The following is a 17,468-nucleotide window of genomic DNA, read 5'->3' as shown; positions in this document are numbered from 1 at the left end:
CAACTTGGCTCACAAAAAAACATTTTGTAAATAACCTAAAAATATAATGTCTTACTTATACTTCATAAAAATTTCTTTGAACTTTAAATATATATATATATATATATGACATTTTGAATGCCAGTGTTTCTGGTCCGTTTTGGGAAATCAATATGACCACAATCATACGTCAACAGAGATTTCCTACTGGACGTACCCAGCGGCATGTTACTGATACATAAAAAAAGTACTGTATATATCTCTGGTACTGAGTGCTCCGGAGCTAAGAATAGTGTGGTTTAGCTCCATGGGATTATCCGGTTCCAATTGTGAAACAAATGGAGGAATTACTGGTATAAATAAATGTAACCAGCCTTAAGGCAAATCTGTGATTTTTTTTCCCTTTGAAAATAAAGAAAATCATTTTTTCCAATTGGGACTAAAAGAGATGCATATCAATAATGTTCAGTATTTCCTCCATTATCCTGCCCCATCACTGTCACACCAGAAGGGTATTAAGCTGGCGAAGAAAATTTGCTTGGTCATGGTCTTACACTATGTAACCCTGAATGACACACAAATGAGGCACTGTAAGCTTACACGTGTCAAACTAAGTTTCTGTTTAGACTAATAAAAGTTAGATTAACGATAGGTATCTGATTTGTGTAAAACTACATAAATCACCCAGTTTGACCCTTTCCCTTCTTTTGATCCTAGGAAGGATCACAGGTGATAATAGCGCAGACAGTTCAGGTGCAAAAGCAAAATATGTCACAGGCAAAACCAAAAACAGGATGAAATGAACACCTCTCATTTTTGCACACTGTCTGAATAGGTTTGTTTCTTTTTAATGTGGGCTCTCGGGGAGTTGAGAAATCTTTTATGTTGATAAATTAATATAATTAGAAATTGCTATTAACTTTGTCTTAGAAGACAAACAACATTATTAGAATCAAATTACCTCAATCAACTTTGTGTGTGCATATTTACAGGTCTTAAAAGAAAAAATAAATTGAGATCTTGTGCTGTTCTCATTTGCCTGTCATCTTATCTGTATTACAACACAGGTTTTTTGAAGCCATTAGTTACGGCTCAAAAACAACAAGGTGTCACGGGGAGACTCCTGGAGCAGCAAGGATTGTTGGGGTCAAAGGCTGAGGTCAGAGGCAGGCTGCAGGAAACGTGGTTGGGGTCAAAAGCAGAGGTCGGAGGCAGGCGGCAGGTAGCGTGGTTGGGGTCATAAGCAGGGTTCGACAACAGGAAAGCAGGAGCAGGACAGGGGAGCAGGAACTGAGATTAGGGAGCAGGGACTGAGACCAGGGAGCAGGGAACAAACAGGCACAAGCCAGATTACCAGCAAGGGCTTTTAATAGTGTACAGGACTCCAACACGGAACAGGAACAGAAGCAGAGACAGAAGCATGGGCATAAGGAGTCTGACACAAAACAAAGGCAAGGGAGGAAACAGGAAACTATAAGGACAGGAGCAACAGAGGAACCCCAAAGCAGGCCGAAAACAGCAGCAGACCCGGTGGACAGAGAAAGGAACTGTGGTAGGGAACAGGATGTCTAGGAAGACTCTGACACAAGGTACTTTTCACGATAACAGAGATATGACCCGAATATGTATGAGATTATAACCAGGTAAACCCAATTGTTGCTATGCACAATGCTACAGTATAAAACTTTGATTAAATTGTTACCAGACAAAAACAAATGTTCAACAATTAAAAAGGAAAACAACAAATCAAAAAGTGATGTTGCCAATAGCAACAATAATTACCAAAAATTGTTCCAATTGTGAGTGTAAAATTAAGCAAAAAAAGGTTTCAAAACACCTAATTTTATTTGTAAAGTTGACATTTTGCTACAGTAAGTGGTATGTTTAGTTCACAGCTATAGCTGTAGTGAATGTACTGTAGTATCCTATCGACATCAATGGCCTTGACACATCTGACTTTCTAAACAAGGCCCAAATGTAGTGACAGAGATAAATTCACTATTTCTGACTTTAATTAAAGTCTATACTTTTATATTCACTTTGAAAATATAAATAGTAACTGTTCATATGACTTCCCCCCCCTTACAAATGCACTGTATTTAAGGAATTTAAGTTTATGAAGAGAACCTCAAATCACCCTCACTAGGCACACTGTCCGGAAGGGACAATCCCTTGTGCAGAAACAGTTAAACATATTCAAATTGATTAAAGGAACTCAGTAGGCAATTATATATATTTAAATTAATTGTAAATGTACCCACCAGTGGTATTTTTATTTGCTGTACACAGTGCGGTGCAGAATTTTTGTCACTTTTTTTTACCCACTACAACTTGTTTTGTATCTGAATATACATTTATAAAAATATATATATATATATTTGTAAGACTTTAACAAAATATGGAAAAAATCATCAATAGTGCCATGTCACCATAGAGTTGTGAATCTCCTGTTCTCACCTACTGTATGTGTCAGAAATTGGACTTGTTAAGAGATTCCCTTAAAGTCATGCACTGTGTTAACAAAGAACATTTTTGCTTGTATGAAAGCTATTTGACTTCTCACATTCATATAGTGGCTTATCATAAACAGAGTTAGAAACCCATGTATGAGTCACCGAAAGACCATTTATTGATCTGTTCACTGTGTGAGAATTTCTAATCAAATATATGTTTCCTGATCACAGCTAACAGTGCTATTTTATTACCACCGGGATATGGATGTTACCATAAAACTATGTTACATATTGCTAAACTGAAAACACTAGCCTAGGCATTGCTTATGTAATATTCATTTTTACTACATGAACTTATGCTTTAATAATCATGGAATAATGTACTGTATTTCCTTTATTGCTAGTAAAGGCTGAAAATTGGTTTGTCATGTTACCAATTGTATAGTATTGGTTTCTTAACTATTTGAAAAAGTTTATATTCCATGATTCCTTAAACCATGAAACCCCTGGGAACCATATTTCCTTTACGTTTATGAGATGCGGGGTCGTGATGTGGGCTGGGAGGGAGCCAAACCCCATTAACGCCATCTCGGGGGACCCGAGTTCTTGAGATATTTCACTTAAAACCCCTGTACAAGAACACTTGTCCAGGAGAACAATATGTCCAAGTGACCAATAGTACTTTGCCAGAAAATAGAAAGCTACAATGTCTTCAAGAGAGGACATCACAGATTTCTATTGGTGACCACAAAATGATAGGCTTAGCGTGACAAAAATATAAAGATATATAGAGATCAGGGCATTTTTGGAGCCATTTCCATCTGTTATCTGTTAAAGTCACTGTATTAGTGTATCAAGATAAAGTACTTTACTCCAATGTTGCATCAGGTTGCAATATGTGGACTGTTAGTAGGAGGAGATAGTGAGGATCTGCATAGATGTCCATGTTAAATTGCGATATATTAAACTGTGCACCATTGTGCATTATTCCTTATCTCTTTTTTTGCCAGGTCTAATCTGGCATAAACCAACTTGGTTAAAAATGTACACAAATGCTAATAAACTTGATTAACAAGCTTGTTACATAACTCAGAATTGGAGCAGAAAAAAATTGTACATTGCTTCAAAACAAACTTTTCAAGGCATGGATATAGAAACACCCAAATATGTAAATCTTATTAGAACTATTAAAATATTGTAAGAATTAATACAGAGTAAAAATATGTACCTGCGCATCAGCCAGCATAATGTCCTTCAGCATGGGTTGGCCTTTGGGCTCGCCATTTTCCATCCTCACAAAGTGCACTTGGTATCCTCGGATTTGACCATGCTGCTTATTGTACACAGGTGAGCGCCAGGACACTTTAACAGATGTGGAGTTCACAGCCTCTACCTCGACTTTGCGAGGAGGACCACTAGGAACTGGAACAACATCATTTGATAAAACAAAATTACAGGCACTGGTCCCACCCACTGATTAAAAAGATGTTGATTCAAACAATAAAAATTCCAAACAACTCTGTTCTACTATTTAGTGAAAAGGTCAAAAAACATGACTGATGCAAAAGTGGAAGAAAAAAGGGTATTTGAGAAAGAGAAAAACATGTAAAAATGTTAAAAAGCCAAGGAAGATGCTTTGAACATTCAAAGCATTTAAGTTGAAAGGTTGTACTGATACAAATGATAAGACAAAAACAAAAGGTGTCCAAAAATGACAGGTTTTCACTGTAAAAAGTTGACAGATTATTGGGCCTTCTTCTTTTGTTCTCCGATAGTGAGGACACTAATCACCAAAGATGGAAAAAAAAGCAAAATAGCTGAGCATCAGTTTCCACAAAAGAAGTTAGCACAAAGAAGCCAGGGAAAAGAGGATTGGTTCATTTAACAGAAAATGCCAAGAACAAACCACAAAAAGAAGAAAACGGAAACAAAACAAAAATGTTTTGATTGATATATAAAAGGATTTTGAAAGGGGCAGAAAAAATTAGATTTGTTTTTATAGAAAAGGCAGTGACTATAAGTAAAAAAAAAAAAAAAAAACAGCCAGACAAAAAAAGAACAGTAAAAAAATAAGGGCTCCCAATATTCAGTAGTAATATAGAAGCTTGAGGAAAAGTGAGAGGTATAAACTGATGGGGAAGAGCAAACATACCATCTTCATCTGTCCGAATCAATATTGGAGAACTCTCTGGGCCAGGTCCGACATCAGTGTGAGCAATCATAGAGATACGGTACTGAGTCCATTTTTCCAGTTGTTCCAAAAGGTACTGCTCAGTGTCTGAAGTAATGCCACCAATTTCATGGGGCTTGTCATCTTCTCCATCGACTCCCGTGTACTTGATGGAATATGCCGTAATAATGCCATTCTGCTTGTCCACTGGAGGAGGTAGCCAACTTACCAAGATGCTGGTAGAGCTTTGGCTGTTACATCTTATGTCTTTTGGAGGAGCTGATGGCTCTGATTTCAGTATAGTATTAAGGGAGGTTGGAGTGTAAATATAGGAATGATCCAAAAAAATTAAAGAAGAAAGGAAAAAACAAATAGAAACAAAACCAAAAATAACTAAATTGGGCAAATGAATGAGAACCAAAATGTAAAATAAAACATTGCAGGAAACACAATGCACCTTGGCTTATTAAAATGAATGTACTAAAAATAAAGACATGAACAAGTAAGATAACATGTGGGGGTTGGGGGGGGGGGGGGGAGGTATGAAGATGGAGCCTAACAGTAATATTACCTACCTGTACTTAAAATTCTCCATTAACAAACAACCTACTACATTTGCTTATTAAACTTCTCTTGCTGGCTGCAATTAATGCATGTTGTATATTATGCTTATTATATTATTAACTCATCTATAAATAATGACCCAATTACCATAGGAGAGGACTAGAATACATTGCTTGGTACAAGGCCTCTCCAGCCCTTCGGGGTAGAAGGTAGACTATTACTTGATGATCAGTTTACGTTTATTAAAACATGCTTTAAGTGGCAGCCAGCTTAAAAAACAAAACAAAATAAAATGTTTTCGAGGAAAACAGAAATCGTAAAAAATCCAGTGTTACTAATATTCAGGTGGCATCCAAATAATGTTTGATTGAAAATAACTAATTAAAAAAGGACTGGTGCTACAATAAGCATGCAAAATAATTTGAATATAATGAGAAGCTAATGCAAAAGTTTACGTACCAGAATATAAAACGGGCTTGTTGGTTTTGACTTAAACTTGTACTTACCCATAGACATCAGCTGCTATGCCAGCTCTCAGTTTTATTAATTTTTTTTTATCTTCAAGGGGACATATTTGCTAACAAAGAATTAGTAACCCACTAATAAATATCTACTGACATATCCGTGCTAACATCAATCCTCCAAGATATTAACGGAAAAACACATTAAAAAATACAAATCTGAGCAGAGCTAGGTATGCTTTGTTGACAGGAATAAACCCAGACTAATAGTACTGTGCATATACCTACATGCAGCTCTAACATATTAAACTTTTTAGTGCTGAAGGGAACAGTCTCAGAACTGCAAGTGTCATTCTACGTAACTATAGAATTGGACACACAATAAAGCATTTAAGATCTTAACAACAATTCTCAAAATAAAATCCATTATTTTCATAGAAAAAGAACCAATATACACAATTATCTTCACATGGCTCAGGTATTTGCTAAAACAAATAAGCTATTATGTTAAAGAATAAATTTCTCTTGCTTGGCTATGTGAGATACAGTAAGTGACAAAGTAATAGTGTTTGGAGGCACAATGTACCATTAACGTACTCTTAACAGTGCACCATGAATTTGTGTTTTTTTGTTAAGTACAAATTAAGTGCCCTAAATATGAGGTCCACAGAATCTTAGGATAAATTAAAATGTTCTCCAAGCAAAGCTCTGACAATTTCAGAACCAACTGAAATGTTGGCCACGTAGATTTATAGTGACATTTTAGCTAAATAGCATTTGCATTGGGACACACATTGAAAAGGCTCACATTTCTAAATGACACATCAAACAGAAAAGTGCTGCAAACATATGCAAATACTGTAGAAACTCTGTGGACATTCTTCCAGTCTTTTTCTAAAGTACAATAAGCTCTTTTTAAGCAATATCAGCCACTCATTTAAGGTTGTTGAAAACACCTCACAACAGTGTTATATAATTAATCATGACAATGCTGTAATGGCTCTGAAGGGTGTTTTTGAATCTGTTGCATCCATTTTCAATAGCTGCACCTATGAACTGACACTTCAAAATTGATAATACAGTCACATTCTTATCAAAATGGTATGACAACAGAAAGCCTGAACATACCCTTCTGGCAACGCTTCATAAATATGGGCCTAAATCTTAAAATAGTCTATCACTATTTTGTTTGCTTTCATGGTTGAGTTGCTACTGTCCCAGAATCTTCATGTATTCTCCTGTCTCCTTGATGCGGTAAAATAACCCTATCTTGGCTAAGCAGGTATTATTGCCTTAGAGGCATTGAATGCAGAAGGAAATAATTAAGGAGCGAGACCTACTTGACTGCATGGTTCTGGCTGTAATTTCTGCAGTAGAAGCGCCAAGGCCTGGTGGAGCACGGGCGGCCAAACGAAAGTAGTACAAGCTGTTTGGCTTCAGTCCTTGCAGCCGGTATGACGTGCTTGGCTCAATAGTAATAAACTGCTAAGGAAAGAAGTGATCAAAATTGTCTTAACAAATCCCCATTTGGATCAATAAATCACAGTTCATTTATAGAATACTACCTCCATGCTAATATTTAGTTGTGTGTGTATATATATATATATTTTGAGCAGTTGGCAAGACAATGTAGATTTTAAGAGTTTACACTAACATTGTAAGCAATTACTAAGATTTTAAAGGAAGGAATAGTGTAAAGATCAAGTGAGGACAGAAATGAAAGTAATCTAAGACACATTTTCACAAGAAAGGAAGGGCAACGCCAAATCAGATGGTAAAGGCAAAGAGCTTATAAGATCCACCAATAGGATCAGTGTTTCTTTCAAAAATAAATTGCCACTACATTGATTTTTGTAGCAATCCTTACTGCTTCGTCAAATCTTAAACAAAGTTGACACTGGCGTGTTAAAAGTGACAGGCCCTAAGGTACATTACTATGCAGTGTGACGCCTTCATTTTCTCTGTGCCCTTATGATGTACATGGTGCATCATGGGCCCAGTCACGTCAGAATCCCTACTGATATATCGAGTACACTATGGGGAAGTATTAATTTTCTAGGGATTGATCAGGCAGACTGCTCCAACAGAGCAGTCAGCTCAATCGAAACTTAAGTCCTCCACTTCTGTTTCTGACAACAAGGGATGAGGCGGTCATGCGATTGCTGCTGAAGCGATCACATGACTGCACATTTCAGATGTCCGTGGTGCTCTGGTGTCGCCGGACCTCTGGGCACAAAGATGGATAAGCCACCATACAGCATATTCATATGAATTGCCAGTAAGGGGCACTAAAGCTTAGCATGGTTAAGTAAACGTAATAATATAAAGTTGTACCAAACATTTACCTCCTCCGCATGGTCTCCTTCTTTATAATACAGCTCATAGTTAGATATGGTGTCAGAACGTGGAGGAGTCCAGGAAAGCAGTATACTTGTTTCTGATTCTGGTTCAGCTTTAAAGTGCAGTGGTTGACTAGGAACTGCAGAAATACAAGTTGTATTATTGTTTAATATTTATGTTGTAAACATAAGCAATAATGGGGTAATGTAACAGCATTTACAAAATGCAAGATTATTTCATAATCCCAAATATATCACTAAGGTTACATCATTTTTTGTTGTTGTATACAATAAACGGAAAGGAAAAATGATATGTAATAGATTTCAAATCACTGGTAATACTTCCCTGAATTGCTAGTATTCCAGATCTGATGCCAATTTTATAGTATTAGGAGTATGACTAAAGACATTTTTAGAAATATGTTTGCATGAAAGTACAGTAGTCTCTGCAAAAAGTAATGTCTTGTTTGCAATGATTTACTTGCAAAAGGCTATACATTGAAACAGTTTCACTGTTGCCTATATTGTTTAGATGTCATATACTATCCTGATTTTCCTCTACAGGTTTAAAAATCTTTATTCAACAAGGAAAACGTAAATTTAAATGCACTACTTGTGATATTTTTCTGCAATCCACTACTATATAATGATTTCATCTATCTACCTGTAACATTAAACATTCATTTCTATGACACAAAGGGATAAGAGCTGCATAGGAAAAACGTACCTCCTGTCTGCGTTATGACCTGTATTTCATTAGACAGAGGTCCATCCCCAACAGAAGTGAACGCCAGGACCTTCACTGAATATGTTTTCTGGGGTATCAAATTTCCTATAGTAGTGATTTGACTGTCAGCTACATTATACTTTGTCCAGCTGTTAGTATGTTGTGTAGGATCCATAGTGTAATAAACTCTGTATCCTTGGATCTGTCCATTTGGTTCCTCAGGTTCTTCCCATTGAACTAAAACAGTGGCTGAGCTTAGCATGCGTGCCTGAACATTCCGAGGAGCACTGGATGGAGCTTGTTCCGATGTTCTTGTCATTACTGGCTCACTGGGAGGGCCTCGTCCAATGTTGTTTACAGCAACAACTCTAAACTCATACTCTGAGTATGGGCTCAGCCCTGCAACACTGTACCGTGTTGTAGCTACCCCATCAATTTCTTTATATTGTTCCTCCGAACTCTTCGGCTTGTGTTGGATTATATAGTAAGAGATGGGCTCAGGATTTCCTGAATCCCAAGTCAATGTAATGCTAGTAGCAGTGCTTTCAGTCACTATGGGAGAGCCTGGAGGTTTGGGTAAGGCTAAAAATAAAATAATAATAGCAGTAATAATACTAATAATAACAATAATAGGTAATACAAACAAATATTGATGATTACATACAATACCATAAACAACTAATCCTACCAATACCATTTAGTTATAGAATATAAGCACTAACTTGGCTGTTTTCATGGATACAGTTAAATATGTCCTTCTATAAGAAGACTAAGTAAAAAAGCATGCTAACTGTCAAATCACGCACTAAGGTTGGAGTATGGTTTGCTGCCATCACCTACTCGTAGTGCATTAGCACGGAGGAAACAAACAGATAACAGTTCATTTAATTATTAGTAAACTGTAAAATATGAATAAATAATATTTTAGACAATATTTTAGAATATTAATTTGCAAACTAATTATTATAACACAGCAATACAAATTGAGCACTGATTCTAAAGGTGTAGTCCCTCCCAGCACCACAGTGAACCATTGGTAGTGACATGGCCAAAAGATCTGACAATGATAAGACTTTTAAAATAATTAATAACCTTAACACTTAGGAAGTGTTTCGTGCCCTTTAGAATTTAACTTGTAAATGGCTACTTTGTGTTAAGCAAGATGTGCCTGACTCTTCCAAGGTTAAAGTGCCCTCTGTTTCTTCATCTCCTTCTTTATTTGGTCCTGAGTCATGGAGGTAATATTCATGGGGAATCAAACTGGTCAAGAGTGAAGTTAAGCAGTCAGCATTACAGATCTGCCTCCAAAAGATTGACATTTTTGCTTTAAGAATGATTGAGATAAGAAAGCTAATTACCCTGGTACATTACTGTATGTGTTATGAGATATATTGGGTCGATCCTTTAATACCAAATTTAACTCACTTGAAGACTTTAGATGTCCAAAAGGATTCATGTACTAAATTAAATTCGTTACCTTTAACAGTTATCTGTGCAACTGCTTCTATAACACCGAGGGTGGACATAGCAACACATGTATAATTGGCTGATTGTCTGACATCAGTAAGTTCCAGAACGTTTCTTCCAATTGGCATGTCATCCTCAGGAGTCAGATCTTCGGCACCCAGCATCCACTTTACATAGGGCATTGGTGACCCTACTGCAACGCAAGTGATATTGACACTTCCGCCAGGCATGATCTCATGGTTCGTGGGTGGAATAGAAAACCTTGGTGCAACTCGACGAACTGAACAAAACAAAAAGGGAATAGGTGATAACATATACAAAGGGAGAAATACAGCGTTGGGCATATGGCATGCACATTACAAACACAAATATTGTATATAATAGTTCAAATTAAATACAAACGACATACAATTAATGTATGCACATACATTTCTGTAAATGTGAATGTTTTCTAGTATATTAAACACGTTTACTCAGACCTATCAGGGCCCCACAATTGACCAAGTACTGTACAATACACAAACACCATGCAAATATATATGTATATATACTTGTAATATTCTATATACATATATATTCAAAAGATGGACTGGAGGATCACCAGCATGCCTTCATAACAGTAATTGGAATGCTGACTACTTCCAGTCAATGTGAATAAATGTGTTGAATCACATTGTCACATCACATCCCTGAAACACATCTACAGTACACTGATAGTACAATCTACTGTAGCTCGCTTTCAGACTCAAAGGAGTATGGAGCCTGAAGACCTCACACTAACACTTAAACAAAAACTGAAAATTATATATATATATATATATATATATATATATATACACACATATATATATATATATATATATATATATATATATATATATATATATATATATATATATATATACATACATACATACATTGTCACATTAAAAAGAAACAAGACAAAGCCAGTACAAATACTGGATTTGGTCATGCATGCAAGCAAATGACTGAGGTCTAGGCAACCATGCTTTGGGAATTTCAGAATCATATTTGACAGTGTATTTAAATATGTATTTCTTTATATATCCTACATATTCACGCTCAAAGAATAGAGAGGACATGGGTGATAAAACACAACTAGAAAGGGTTGGTTATGACAGGTTTGAGATTTAGGGAAAGAAAGGGTAATACAGGAGGGGCAGTATTAGATTAGGCTGAAGCTGTTAAAATGCCACTATGTCTGTGAGCATACTGAAAAAGAAGAGCATGGCAGGTAACATTCAAGGTTTTGTTACGTTCATATTTGAGGAAAAGCAACAGCTACTGGATTAAAACAGCGGTTTCTAAAACAAGTAGCAGGGAGCAGGGGGGTTAATATAATTGAAACAAGCATACACTTTGTAGGAACACTACCAAGCATCGGGATACTAGTGTTCCTGCTTCAAATATTCAGATAGTGCAAAAGTGCAAAGATGACTGGACCGTTGGCTAATTTTTATGTAATTTATTATGGTTCATGTTGTCAAAATAATAACACTTGTGTTAATCTTATCACGGAACAAAGTTGTTTCTGGGCACTTGTGATGACATTGTCTAAAATATGATGCAACTTTGCAACACGGATAGACTAACCTTACAATTACATATATTGTGTCACCTTAGATATTGGTGAACAAACCACATTGGATTTTGGACATTTATAAATGTCAAATCACAGTAATCCAAGCAGCACGTGCTTTAACCACTTCACTCACATAGAGGAAGAAATGTTTTGGTTACACATCCTGGGGGCGTAATGTCGGTGCGCAATCGGGCAATTTATGTTAAGAAAATACTGTGTTAGTTCACCTTGAACACCTTATATTGTTTGTTAATTTCATTAGTGCCACAGCATTAGCACTGATGGGATTAAAAATAAATAAATCTGTGAAATGTAAAGATATCTGTGAGATTTGCAGTGAATAATTGAAGAGGGTCTTACTGTAATGATCGTGTGACGGCATGACAGGCAGGTGTGTGGGGACAAAGAGCAAGCACTTCACGTCGACTACACAAAACAAGCAATAGGAGCCCATGCAGAAAATACAATTGAGGTGTTATATAGATTCCACCTCCAAAAAAAAATAAAATGTCTTCATGCCTGAACTACATATCCACTGCAGGATGTGGCTAATGTTCATACCAAGCAGTAATCTAAGCATACAACAAATAATAAATGTAAGAAAAATTAACACGTTACTAGACCAAAGGTTGCCATGCTCTCAAGTTCATTCTCCCATCATGCATCACAGTTAGATACCAGCAGCATAAGTAGCCATGGCCAGAGCATTCATTGCTGAACCATGGCATTAACTGAAAAAAGGTCACAGTGCAGCTACATTCATTTCATTTGTATTCTTTGTTATTGTTTGAATTATTAGTTTTTGTAAGGTGGGTAAAAAGTAAAAAACACACCAACCTTCTCGCAGCTCTGAGGGATGTAGGGGTTTGATGCAGAACACAATGAAATGAGGAAAGGAGAAAAACAAGGGAAACACAGAGAGAGTAAAAAGGCCATATCAAGGCTTTCAACTGCTTTTTGAACATCACTACTTGTTAAACCTTCCTAGCCTACACTTAAGTTAGCATTTCTGGAGGTCAGAAGCAATAGCTAGCCTTTTTGAAATTTTACGTTTATTCAAAAATAAAATGATCTTTCCGGGGTCTATAAAGTACGTTTTTTTGTTTTTTTTTTAGAAACAGGATCAAACAACAATCTTTATTGTGTGCGGTGAGATATTAAAGATAATGTGTACTGAGATATTAAAGATAATGTGTACTGAGATACACAGCTACGGTCTGCTCTTAAACAAAATTTCAAAACTAAGCTAGATATGTTCCTAAGATCTCTAACACGACAGTAATGAGCTGTTTCGCTTCTAGTACATATTACTCTTCACCTTTTTCATACAGAGTTGAGAAGGATATGGATTATAGCTCTTGAACTGGGCAGAACGATACATGAACCAGTCATTGCTAGCACTGGCACAAAGAAAGACTGCCTTTCTAAATCAAAGGACACTTTTTCGTTGGTTTAAATTCAAATGAATCATTTCAATTACTTTACGGAATCATCTGAATGTATCCTCATAATTCATGCATGCCACAAGGACAATCCATTTATTTTTTTTGAAGAAGAACAGCCAGTTCTTCACTGTAGTGAAAGGGATTACATTTTCCATTAAATATAGAATTAATAAAAATAAAAATAAAGAAGGAAAGTAGTAAAAAAAGGGTGATGAAAATACAGTTATGTTCTGTACATAGTGCTGTTTAAGGTTAGAAGGTTATCCGTTAGAACTTTAAGGCAGAGGCAGTAAGTATGTCCATCATGATGCCTTGAATCTCATCTGCAATTCATTAGTAGCACATCAAGCAATCAACTCAGGATTTAGATTAAAAAAAAAAAAAAAAACAACCCAGAAATAAAGGCAAAACACACATCTAAATTGATGCAGGAAAAATAGCTGTTAAGATGTAAAGATGTAAATATACTTACAACCCAGAGGCAAAGATAGAAATATATATCCCTTTTCTCTGAACTGCTCAGTGATATGTTGTCCACTTTCCTATTACCATATCAGTTTGCCTAATACTGAAGTAAATGAGTACATCCTGAGAGTAATAGCCCTGTGTCTGTGTAAAGAGTAGACACCAGGGTTTTGTCATTCCTACCTCTTACATATAGATTGGCAGGAGCAGAATAGCGTGTCCCCGCACTGTTGGTTGCAACACACTCATATTTGCCCTGGTCAGATTCTTCACTCTGCTCAATTTGGAGGGCACCTGTTCAGATACAAAATACACAGCCAAAAGCATAATCAGAGAGGGTTCTATTGAGCCTATCACCATAACCTTAAAACAAAAAGAAATGCCCTGAATGCGAAGGTCCAATCAACGTCGTTTCTTGCTACGGGCCACAGACAGAAAATGATGCAATGGTAAAACATAGTCACATTTTTGTCACTTAATCATTGCTAGTTTAGAGAAACAATATAAACAGTTATATGTTTCAACAACACTGATATATAACTTTTTTTTTTCCCTTAAGGTTATTACAATGAATATGAGTGAGACTGCTTCAAGGAAGTATGGCTTTGAAATAAAACAAAATATATTATACTTTTGTCATACTATTTTTGTATATATTTTTTTTCAATATAGGAGGGGTACAAGAAAAGATAATGCTTAAAAATTAGGTCAGGAAGAATTTTAAGAAAGTCTTCTTTTGAAGAAAGCCAAAAATATGCAGCAAGTATAAAAAAAAGGCTGCTTGGAGTAAAAAAAAAAAAAAAAAAAAAAAAGAAATTGTATTAGTTAAACATATCAATCAAAATATTCGTTCAAGAGACAAAACTCCCGTAAGACATGCAGGTTTAAAAGATAGACACTTTGGTACAACTTACAATTTAAGAATGTGTGCTGGAAAACAAAGAGTAGTTGAATTAGAAGATAAAAATCTATAAAATCATGGCTAATGCCAAGACAGTAAGAAACTAACCAATCACTGCTTGAGGTCCTCGGAAGGCCCCCTAAGACACCCATCAAAATCCACAGGTGGGATTAGCAGTGTGGTGTCACAAAACCCAAGAAAAATGCAAAACAAGAAAAGTTTAAACATTGTTTCAGTACATCAAAAACCAGTACCACAAGCATACCACTGAGACACAGGATTGTCAACCTTGTGCTTCCAAAGCCTGTAGAACAGATGATCCAAAAAGGTGATTAAGACATCCAAGAAAAAGTGAGTGGGAGAAAAAGCATTTCTGTGAATTTGCAAGAGGAAAAGGCTATATTTATTTCTAAAACATTAAAAGGAAAAAAAAGAAAAAAAAAAAAAAACAAGAAGAACAAATACAAGACCAAAAGCCAAAACACCTCTGAAAGATAAAGGCAAAAACGTGATATTCCCGGTTGTCTTCTGCATGCCTCCAACTGTTCCTTAGACCAAGTGGCCTAGGTCCAGAACAAGAACAGCTAAGGAAGAAAAAATATGATTTCTTTCTCTCCAGTCGGTCGGACAAAAAAAAAAAAAGAAAAAAGAAAAAAAGAAAAAAAAAAAAGAAAAAAAGAGGGACAAATGGAAAGCTGTGACTGGGCTGTGGTCAAAAGACCTTGATATGCTTTCTTTGAAGCATATCACAACTTAAATTATTATATTAAACATAACTAAAATAAAAAAAAAACATGAAAAAGACACATGAGTCAGTGGTGAAAAAACAAATAGGACAAACTTAATAAAATATGATTTTTTTTTTCATTTTTTATTTAAATGATGAGCAGAACAGAGATGAGAAGGATGGAAGGACAGAAAGAATGAATAATATCATTCTGTGAATGTTAGTACAACACTCTTACCTCTTATTGGTGTACCACCTGGGTGGATAATATGAATGCAAATAAGATTAGAAAGAAGAATCATTAGTACCAGAAGGAGGAGGATAGGGCTTTGGAAGAAGAATTAAATTAGATTTACAGAATAAAAATGGAAAACAGGAATATACTGAATAGAAGTATTAGGTCATAAGTGCAAGTTGCACTGTACCACAGAGAGCAACGGGCCCCAAAAATGGCACTGCCATTCTCAGAGTAGCACAGACAGGATTGATTAGTAGGGAGTTGACATTATATTTTAAAGACTCAATTAAATTAGCATGTTGGTTCGTACATTTAAGAGGAGGTTTAGGGGAACACTTTTATTTAACAGTCTAAAGGATATGTGAAGGGCCTTTGGGTAACAAACACTGTGGTGTCAAGGACAAGGTATCATCGTGAAACTGGGGGGTATTTTCTAATAGGAAGGTGTTGCTAGGTTTGCTACAACAGTTTTGTGAAGGTGTGTGTGTGCCACTACAAAGGTCTTGTGACTACACTAGCCAGTAGTAAAATGCATGCCATGCATTTTAACAATACTAAGAAGAGTACAAGGGCTTATCTAAGTATGGAAATTGGTGGGAGGGGAGGGGGGTGAAGTGCGCTTCAGAACTAAGCACTTACCAATAGATTCTGGAGATTTAAATACGGAGAGAAGAAAGACAGCATAAAAATATTATTATATTCCTTATAATTTGGCACTCGTTAAAGCTCTATGTCACATTGTGAAAATTAATGCTTAAGTTACATTAAAAATAAGATCATTTTTACACATTTTCCGCTGACAACAAGCAAATAGGCAATTAACAAGAGGATTTGAACAGCACAGGACAGGTCAGAAAGCCAGGATTTTGGGAGGACAGGTCATTTAACATCTTAGGCCTGGATACACCAAGTTGCGGTAACCATAAATTGAGGTATTACCACCCAAAAAAAGTGTGTTATTCTTATAGTGCCATACATCATTGCAGCACCACTAAAAATAACGCTTTTTTTTATTTGGATCTGTTAAAAATATCGTATCTAGTAAAAAAATTATGCTCAATACCGCATTGTTTTTGTATTATCGCCGTACATCATATGCCTATTTTTTGGGGACAGGATTAATGGCAGAAATACCGCAGGTTTTTTTTATAGCCTACTCTAAGGCTGGCATTAGCCCTGTCTTGCATACCTTATGTATATAATGGACAATATATTGCCTATTACAGTATATACATAGACAAGATAAGCTAAACCAACCTGGGAATAGATGATAAAATATACCTTAAAATTCATTATAGTAAATAGGAACCTCTTAATAGCCCAAGTGGTCAATTAGTCAGGGTTTCCCATAACTAGTCGACCACAAAGGGCTAAAAAGGGTTTAATATAAACATTTGAAGACATTACATAGCCCCGCTGGCTGCCTTAGTGGCTAGTAAAGCATTGCATGGCAATGCTTTACTAACCCCTAAGGTAACCAAGGGGTTAAGCCCAAACACAGCCCCCTCCCCCCAGGTGGCCTAACCACCCACCCCAGGCAAACAACCACGTTCACCCACCTCATCAAACTGAACACGCACCCTCTATATCAATGGGCAATAGCCCGATTAGCCCAAAAAGGTTTGGCTTTTTTCCATTAAAATAAAAATAATAATAATAATACACTGCCTACCCATGTTGACTACCTTACTGGCTAGTAAAGCATTGATATGCAATGCTTTACTAACTCCTAAGGCAATCAAGGGGTTAACCACCCTTCCCAGGGTGGCATCATCCACCCCTCTATCTCAAACTAGAAAAATGGACAATAGTCCTATTAGTCAAATATGGCTAATGGGACTTTTGCCCATTGAAAAGCATTTAAATAAAAAAATGTTTAAAATAAATACATAATCAAAAGAACTTCACGTTATTAAACCCCCCATTGAA

The 17,468-nt window shown here is 36.1% G+C and overlaps 1 protein-coding gene across 40 annotated transcripts in view; it reads right to left on the bottom strand.

Moving 5' to 3' along the window:
• Positions 1-17,468, bottom strand: part of PTPRD (protein tyrosine phosphatase receptor type D) — a 1,925,499-nt gene that overhangs the window by 224,719 nt on the left and 1,683,312 nt on the right. For 10 of the 40 annotated variants that reach the window (XM_075596164.1, XM_075596174.1, XM_075596128.1 and 7 more), the window contains 9 exons: positions 16,179-16,187; positions 15,540-15,557; positions 13,857-13,967; positions 10,171-10,440; positions 8,694-9,275; positions 7,973-8,106; positions 6,968-7,112; positions 4,585-4,890; positions 3,661-3,854 (listed from right to left, as the gene is read on the bottom strand). In XM_075596164.1, coding sequence (XP_075452279.1) covers positions 3,661-3,854; positions 4,585-4,890; positions 6,968-7,112; positions 7,973-8,106; positions 8,694-9,275; positions 10,171-10,440; positions 13,857-13,967; positions 15,540-15,557; positions 16,179-16,187 — 1,769 coding nt within the window. Of the gene's footprint in view, positions 1-3,660; positions 3,855-4,584; positions 4,891-6,967; positions 7,113-7,972; positions 8,107-8,693; positions 9,276-10,170; positions 10,441-12,600; positions 13,727-13,856; positions 13,968-15,539; positions 15,558-16,178; positions 16,188-17,468 lie in introns of those variants that run through there. The other 30 variants (XM_075596225.1, XM_075596254.1, XM_075596405.1 and 27 more) reach the window with 10 other exon arrangements.

The sequence above is a fragment of the Ascaphus truei genome, chromosome 1, assembly GCF_040206685.1.
Source record: "Ascaphus truei isolate aAscTru1 chromosome 1, aAscTru1.hap1, whole genome shotgun sequence".
Classification (NCBI taxonomy): Eukaryota; Metazoa; Chordata; class Amphibia; order Anura; family Ascaphidae; genus Ascaphus; species Ascaphus truei.
Note: the sequence above shows the minus strand (reverse complement) of the source record. Positions and strands in the feature narration are given on the sequence as shown.